The 8,897-nt window shown below is 44.5% G+C and overlaps 1 protein-coding gene across 1 annotated transcript; it reads left to right on the top strand.

Annotated features, from left to right (window-relative positions):
* Positions 1-5,328: 5,328 nt before the first annotated feature.
* LOC149353925 (uncharacterized) lies at positions 5,329-6,475 on the top strand. Its single transcript, XM_089575880.1, has 3 exons — positions 5,329-5,441; positions 6,090-6,241; positions 6,303-6,475. The coding sequence occupies exons 1-3, from the start codon at positions 5,329-5,331 to the stop codon at positions 6,473-6,475; spliced, it is 438 nt and encodes a 145-aa protein (XP_089432006.1).
* Positions 6,476-8,897: the final 2,422 nt, after the last annotated feature.

The raw sequence follows: 8,897 nt of genomic DNA, 5'->3' as shown, positions 1-8,897 counted from the left end.
AAGGGTGCGTCTTATATGCGAATTTTTCATCTTTTTTGCGAGTTCATCGATTACTCCGGTTCGTGCTCAAGCTTTTTTCACCTAAAAAATATCACTACCAATAACGCGGTTGTAACACGGTTAATACTTCAATACCGGGACCGCCGTGCGCGACATTCTAGGTGATCTTTATCATGAAACGGCGGGATGACGACTTCCGGGATCACAAACGCGCGGCTGTTTCGGAGGCCCCAAGCAAAAGTAATGAGAAGCGCCAAAAGATGGTGACAATCGCGCTTCCCGCCATTGTCAAAACAAGCCGGCGTTCTTTTTTAGTCACCCTTTGCAACTTTTTTTGCTCCGTGTACGTAGTGTATGTTTCAGCCGAGTTGCTTCCAGAAATGGGTGAACCTTTTGATACCGCATCTGAAGATGAAGACTTCGAAGGTTTCAAGTAGAAATAAAATGTTGTTATGGACATATGGGGAGCTGTATCATTTTTTCTTTCTTTTTTGCTAAAACGTGGACGGGTATGGCGTGAGTGTTGCCTTTTTCGATCACTTAGCGTTGCTTAAGAATTGCTCACAGGTACAGTGCATTTCGCGATAGTCGCGCAAGCGTGTTTAATTAAGCCTCACTAGCCTAACTGGGTAAATTGGGGTGCGTCTTATACACGGGTGCGTCCTATATACGAACTTTTTCAGTGACAGCTTGCATATATGGCAGGTGCGTCTTATACAAGGGTGCGTCTTATACACCGGAAAATACGGTATTTTCAGAGTTTGTCACTCATGCGCGACATGGGCATATCAGTGAAGAACGCACGGCTGAAGCCCGGCGCAGTCCCTTCTGCCTTCGCGCACAAGCCCAACGCATCACCACCACCACGACAAGCTTTCGCTAAAAGAAGAAGACTAGAGGTAGGTGTACAAATTCGCGTAAACGTGCAAAAGGGGGAGGGGGGAATTGCTGTTTTAGGAGAAGTTGCGCTTGTCGCGTCCGTATGCCCGTCGCGAAGTGCGGAAACGTGCAAGGGTGTGCGCGCTGTGCGGAGCCCACTAATGCCAGTGGCGACGCTATGTGCTGGGCGGTTGCTGTGGGATATTGTAAGCACCCGAGTTGCTTTCGGCGGAATTCAAAGGGACAGGGAGAAGCACAGAGAGAAGCGATAGCGAGAAGGAAATGGGAGAGCTATGCGAGTAGAAAAAGTAAGCAGGTATGCGCTGCTCGCGCGCGAGTGACCAGACACTGTCGGAAATAACTGCGCGCATGCAATAACTGCGCCTATATACAGGGTCTGGAATATTTGGGGGCTGGGTTTTAAAAAATTCCTATGCAAAATCTACTACCCCATTCGAGCTGAAATAACGTTCACAAAGTAGAAAAATTCGGTCCACACTACCTGATAATTGATTCAACATCGGTACTTGCCTATATTTTTCGGAATGGGCGGAAAACTGCTCTTCGCGGCGTGTAGAATTTTCGCAGAAGCGAGTCGAGAAGCTGCGTTGACATGGTGCGCCATCTGTCGATCGGCACCTTCGAAGCAAGCGCGCCAACGAGCTTGCCGCAGATGGCGGTTGCCTCGCCGCTCGACAGATGGCGCACCATGTCAACGCACCTTCTCGACTCGCTTCTGCGAAAATTGTGCACGCCGCCGAGAGCAGTTTTCCGCCCATTCCGAAAAATATAGGCAAGTACCGATGTTTAATCACTTATCAGATAATGTAGACCACATTTTGCTACTTTGTGAACGTTATTTCAGCTCGAATGGGGTAGTAGATTTTGCATAGAAATTTTTCAAAACCCGGCCCTTAAATATTCAAGACCCTGTAAACAGAATCAATATACTGCGTGCAATTAATCGCGCACACCGCACCTGCACAAACGGCGGGGTTATAGAGGGGGATGCTGGCTGTTACCGTTAAATTTTCGTCGTGCGCTGACTGATACTGCCGCGTATTCAAAGGATGCGGGGATGCGGGTTCGATCCCGGCTGCGGCGGCCGAATTTCGATGAAGGCGAAATTCTAGAGGCTTGTGTGCTGTGCGATGTCAGTGCACTTTAAAGAACCCCAGGTGGTCGAAATTTCCGGAGCCCTTCACGACGGCGTCCCTCATAGCCTGAGTTGCTTTGGGACGTTAAACCACGATAAACCAATACTGCCGCGGGACGACAGGCTTCAACTTCGGCGGCCACCACCGCTCGTCCATACGCGGTGTAGGGCGCAATCTCTACTGAATTAGGCTGTCGACTGCAAACTTAACTGGAACACAAAAGCTGCTTGCGTGAAATCATGACTTCCCTAGCCTAGCTCACGTACCATTTTCACTCTGAACTGTTATGTCGTCCTTAAAAAAAAAATCCTCTTTGTTATGAGTACCTTTGCTACCGGCTCTCCGCTGTATTTGATCTTCAGAGGGAAAACGCTGATATTCACAACTTATGTCTGTACCAATCGCTTTGAAAGCAGGAGTAGGGTGTGTTTTGTGGAGTGGTTTGAAAAGACAGGGAATGAAATCTCGGCCTGTTTTATCTCTTGTGCTATAATTAGTCATGAACCTCTGCGTCTTGTTCTTGCAGACATTGACCGAGCTGCTAAATGACAGCACGGAAATTCCAGCGGAAGCAGCACTAGAGGAGGACAGCCATGTGCCTAGTCCAGGACCTTTCATCTTCGGCAACTCGCTGCCACCAGCGGCATGTGAAGAGAGTTCTCTGGCAGATGCTGTACAGCCAGACACACCGTGCACCCAGATGGTTGTTTTACAAGTTGCAGAGGCCAACACCAAGACGGCTGAAACAGCCACACAAACCCCGTTACCAGCAGAAACATGCAGCCAATCTTCGCAAATTGATTTGAAAAAATCGACCTCAACGAAGAAAATCCAGGCAAGGTCTCGTGGTGTTTCAGTTGGTAAGTTGTGAATGCTGCAGACTCATTTCGCAGTTGTTCAAAAAGGATGCTTATCAAAGATTTAAATACAGTGTGCTGCAGAGCATGTACTTTTGTGCCCATTACAAATAGTTAATTACTGTGCGAGTTGTGTTTATGCACACTATTCCACTTATACCTATTGTGCACCTTCTTTCAGGTATCCAGGTTGGCAGCTGCACTGCCGATATGGGAACACAAGTAAATATGGCGCACCCCCGTGTTGAAGCTCAAGCTGACGATTTTGTTGATGAGCCTGTGCTCGATGAGGACAGCTCCGACGATTACAGCCCTTTGGATGAGCTGGAATCAGAGTACGTAAATTTCACAACGTTGATTCCTGCTTAATTGTCTCTCTAGAAGTAAAACAACTTAGCTATGTAGAAATGCATAAACTAGTTAGCTTCTCTAAGTGCTGACTGCCAGGGAAGATTAAAAATTTGCATTCTCGTTGCATGGATGTCCGCTGTTACCTCAATTTTATATTGGACTTTTTTGCAGGTTCGAAGCTGGTCGTGCATCACAGGAGCCATGTCCCGAACAACAGACGAGGAGCCGCATCTTTTTAGTCAAAGAAGAATTTTTGAAACAGCTTTTCACAACCTGCAGAGTCTGCCTTGTACCTGGTGATGTAGTGATGATTTGTGAAGGGACTCTGCTGCAGGTGCAGAGTCAGTGTGGAGCTGGCCACTATTTTTCATGGTCAAACCAGGAAATAGTGCATCAGCAACCTACTCCCTGCAGCTGTGTGCAGCCATCCTTTTTTCAGGGAACAATGCCGCTACCACTCTAAGGATGCTGGCTTCATTTGGTGTGCAAGTGGTCACCAACCGGACATTTCTTTAATATTCAGCGTTCTTACTTGTGGCCTGCAGTCAAAAAAGTAAGTGGAGGCTCCAAAAAGATTTTAAAGTTCTTCATCCATGAAGAGTGTGATTTTTTCTTTAGGTTTGGGAAGACGAGCAAGCTGTGTTACTGGCGGAAGCCCAAGAAAAGGCGGTGACACTCGTTGGTGATGGGCGTGCAGACTCGCCGGGGTTTAGTGCAAAGTTTGGCACATATAGTCTTCTAGATATAGAACGCAACAAGATACTACACTTTGAAGTTGTGCAGGTATGTTGAAATTTCTGCTGTCATTTTACTTGCTGCCAGGGCTTGGCGTTATTCCTCACCATTAATTATGTTCATAATGCTGCCCTTTCATGGCGTGCCATGAGACCCAACGCAAACCTTTTCTTACATGTAAAATTGCAGTAACATAATCGTATCTTTCAGTCCAATGAAACTGGTGGCAGTTGCCGAATGGAAAGAAGGGGCCTTGAGCTGGCTTTAACATACCTCGAAAGTCACGGCGTCAGAGTCCATGGAATGGTGACGGACAGACATTCACAAATAAAATCCTTCGTCAAAAAGGAAAGTAGCGACATCAAAAGTTTGACGTCTGGCATGTAGCAAAAGGTACCATGAGCAGCCTTCATTGCACCTAGTGTAACAAGATCTTTTGGACAATCGTGATTTCATTCAGTCAACATCTTTCAGGGGTTTGCAAAAAACTCCAGATAGCTGCCAAAAAGGCTGGCCAGGAGGAACTTGAGCCATGGATTCAGTCCATTAACAATCATCTTTATTGGTCGGCAGCATCATGTGATGGCCATAAAGAAGTGATTGTTCCGAAGTGTACGTCGCTGCTTAATCATATCTGAAATATTCACACACATGAAGAGCAGCTTTTCCCAGTGTGCTTTCATGGAGACGTTCAGCCCAGAAAGTGGCTTCATTCAGGTATTTTTTCTGCTTGTTATTTGGGGCAACTTTGCTAAGAAGTTTTTGAATACCTTTTTACTCTCCTGATAACACAGTGCTTTCATGTGACGAGCCTTGTCAAACTTGAATCTGAGGCATTGCAAATTAATTGAAACATCACTAAGGTGTGTAGATTTTCAGCACATGTAATTGCGAGCAGCAAGGCAAGCAGGTTTGTAAAGAACTCCTTCCAGAATTTTGGCTCACTAGTTACCGTCAGCTGCAAAGCTATGGATTGCAGTTTGCCATTCAAGATGTAAACAAGTGACCTTTAGACACCATTGACTTTAGAAAATGGATTCATCAAAACAAACTGCTTTGTCTATAGGGGAAACGAAGCTGTTTATCTTTTTCAAGTGTGTATTGCAATTTTATTTCTCTCTAAAATTCGAATATACTGACATGCTTAGTGCGTAGCTTTGGTTTCTCCCGTGGCAACTTGTAATTGCATTAGTATATTCCACAAAATCTGACTCGTGACAAGTTTGTGGCATTGTGTGCTCATGGTTGTTTCTCAAGAAAAAAAAAATGATTATACCTCACTTTTTCAAGACTCCAAGGCATACAAGAATTTGAACGAGATTGCAACAGCTAAGGTTCTCCTATCTGACATGCCACAGCTCTCAACAAGGTTTCAAACCTACGGGTTGGAAGCATTTCATGCCCTGCTGCTGCATTTTGCTCTGAAGTCCTGCCAGTATTCTAATCCTGGAATGAAAGCCAGGTAAATTCCTCGACTTAATGTTCTTAGCATTTTGGTGAGCCTGATGGAAGACAATCGTAGTTAGTGCATAAAGTGTTAGTGTTGGGATTTTTCTAGTTGTGCTGGCAACAGCGTCCAGACACACACCAATGGGCATGCTTTCTTAGCCAAAATCGGGCAGAATTATTACTACAGAGGGTACACTTGCCAACATCCTTGCTTTTCGGAGTCAAGCCACTAGAAGCAGCCCGTTGTGCCGGGTAAGCTTATACAAAATAATTAGTGTCAGGACGTAGATGGTGGAGATTGCACTAACCCAATAATTGGAAACACTTCTAAACTTCTAACGGCTGGTATGGTGTCACGGTGAATCTACCAGCGTGAAAGACAGGGACGTGAAAGGAGGCAAAAGTAAATGCAGCATTGTTCGAAAACGCTTTTAGATTTTTACTTGACATTTCTGTCTGTGTTAAGGTTCGTGGCGTTGCACCTATTACAAGATCCCTCAAATATAAATAATCGATGTTTTGAATGCAGTATGAAGTAATTTTAATTTGCTCGCTGAATGTGGCTGGAGGGAAGCTCATGCATGTTGCATCGACCCAGGTGATGCAGATGAAGTGCATTTTTTTTTCCTGATGAATGCTTTGATGACATGCACCTTTTCAGGACGCGACTTGCAGTACTTCATTATAATGAGAACTGTGAAAGAAGAAGACAAGCATGCACAACAGATGGTGTGGCTCGGTGGAATGTGAAGTACCCAAAAGCAAGAGGTGGTGCACCTACTGCTTGTCCTGTGAAGGAAAAGCCCACATTTGGTAAGCTCATGGAGCCATTGCATTTCCCCACAGGTTACTGTGGTTTTACTTGCTTACACAGGTTATGTGCAAAAGCTGATGGACTACGTTCAGTCGGAAGCAGGCAAGCACAAGTCAAGAAAGAAGCAGAAGGCGGCCTCACCAACTCCGCCGCCCCTCAGCAGCTGCTATCCTCGAGTGGCAAAGGAAGATGTTGTGCAGCACAGACAGTCAAGGTTCAATGTGCAGACATGAAAAACTGTAAAGCCTTCCTCTTGCTGGCCGGAAGCTTATTCTGGCAGATAAACAGTGCACAAACAAGGACAAAAGAACACTAAATGTATGACTCAGTGCTGTACCAGCTGTTCTACATACAGCATCCATGCAGTCTGAGATGCATTGTGTGCGTTTGTTGTCATGCGTTGTGCAGGAGACAGACTTTGGTAGCATCTGCAAGTTTCGTCTCCTGCTGAATGCCTGTAGATGAACCACAAGGTGCATCTCGCACTATGGACTGTGTATCTAATACATATCTAGAACTGTTGCTGGAACACTGTGCTGTATACTTTTTTTTGTCATTTTGTGTGCTGTTTCCCTCCCAGAATGAAGCTCCAAGAACTAGCCTGCTCACCATTCTCATATGGTTTGAAGCTGCTAATGTTGCTGTTTTTTGAAGTTATTCATGTCTACTCTGCACACCTGTTCATTTATTCATAGCCCTTTCTGCAGCGGCTGCATTTTAATGCTGGCAAAATGCAGAAATACTTGTGTGCTACGCAATATCAGTAGGCATTGAAGGACCCAAGGTGGCCTAATTAAACCAGAGCCTTCCGCTACTCCATACCCAATAGTCCACTTGCAGCTTTCAGGCACTGGACCTCGTATATCACACTGCGGTGTACCATTCAGTCTTGTGCGTTTATTCTTTATGCCAAAAGTGCGTGTTGCAGTCATGGGCTTAAATTCCTTTCACCATGTAAGGATATGGCAACATAGTAATTAGCCACAAGGGTCCATCGCACTTGTCAAGAAGGAAAAAAAAACGCTTGTTATTATAGAGCTAAAACAACAGCTGGAATTTCCAAGTTCTCTGAATCGCTCAAGCGTGTTGTACAGCCGTGTCTATATTTCTTCATGATTTACTGTGAGTGTGGTTTCTGATGTCATGGTAGCGTCCTGCAATCAGAGGTCCTGACCGCCAAGCCCCCTTGTGTATAAGAACAAATGGATGCATATTCTGAGTATTGGACTTAGTACTCCTGTGTCGTTTTTGAACTATGTTGATACACTTGCTGCCATTGTAATTGTTGCATTCTCCCATTATAATTTGTTCCCAACCAGTTCTTTCTGACTTTGGCAAAAGTGATGTAAGTGATTTCAGTTCTTAAAATATCGTGGGAGTACCATCAGTATGAAGAGCCAAAACTTTTATTTTATTTTTTTTGCAGTCTCTCAATTGGTAGTATATGTCGTACACACACTTTCTGAATACCGGTTGCGACTGTGCCATTCTGTTTCTGCGGTGATGTTTAGGTTAAAAAGGCACTTTAACACTCATATATGAATGATAAATTCGATGCTAAAATACCCAGATGCTTAGAATTAATGCAAAACCCTGCACGAAGGGGTGCCTTTTACCCGCTTGCCTGGGTTTGGCCGGTAAAAATTCATTATACATGTACTGCGTCCAAGAAATAAGCGGGTATCAAATGCACTGCCTCTTGTAGCGATTCAGAGATCTGTATTTCTTATTCCACCTTTTTATATTAACGAGCAGTTCATACAGGAACAGTATTGACAGGACAAACTGGTTATTGAAGCTTTCTTTGCAATGAACCACTGGTCTGTGTTGGTCTACAAGGTGGTCGTCTCAGCTGACACCATTCGTCAATGCCTGCTGGACGGTCATCTGCTAACTTGAAATGTGAAGTAGATTTCTTTCACGATGAAGGCACCATCTGAAGTAGGGCTCTGAGAAATTTGAGGCTAAAGGGTTAAACAAACACTGTTTTAGCCATTTGATTATGGGAATTCTTCAGTTACGGCTTTGCCTTCCTTGGTTCAGAGTAGGAGAACATTGATGTGCTTGAAGTTGAAGAAATTTTGTATGTTGTGAATGGCGATCTTTGTGTTTCAATCAGTGATCAACTGCCTTACAATGCCAATTCTCGCTTCTTGAGTTGATGTGCCGATAAAGTTCTTTGTATCTTGTTCAGCCTGGCATGCTTTATATATCGTGACGTATTAATAGGGGTCACACTGAGATGAAATTAGTGGTGTTAGTGTCACTCTGACCATTTATCATTCTTCCTTTCTCCTCGCCCAGGTCACTTGATAATCTGAAATGTGCCAAGAAATGCACCCACCTTACAGTATGGTTTTCAGCTTTCTCTGCTGCAATATTTCCCTTTTAACTTGTGTTGCGTGCTTTTGGCTATGGTTTTTGTTCCGAGCTTTTCCTTAGGTGCAAGGCATGCTGATCATGCCACTTGTTTGCTTTTTTTTAATTCACGTACTTCCATGATTTATTGTGCTCTAAACATTTATGCATGTGTGCATTTTTTTGCAACTGAAGCAGGTTCGTTGCACTTGACAAGCGCCATTACCTGGATTCTTCCAGAGTATTGTGTGGTGCTGCACTTTTAGAAGCCTCTCGTGATTCTATCTGCCTCATGCT

The sequence above is a fragment of the Amblyomma mixtum genome, chromosome 3 (genome assembly GCF_055824585.1).
Source record: "Amblyomma mixtum isolate Tamu chromosome 3, ASM5582458v1, whole genome shotgun sequence".
In the NCBI taxonomy this organism is placed as follows: domain Eukaryota; kingdom Metazoa; phylum Arthropoda; class Arachnida; order Ixodida; family Ixodidae; genus Amblyomma; species Amblyomma mixtum.
This window is presented reverse-complemented; position numbering and strand designations above follow the sequence as displayed.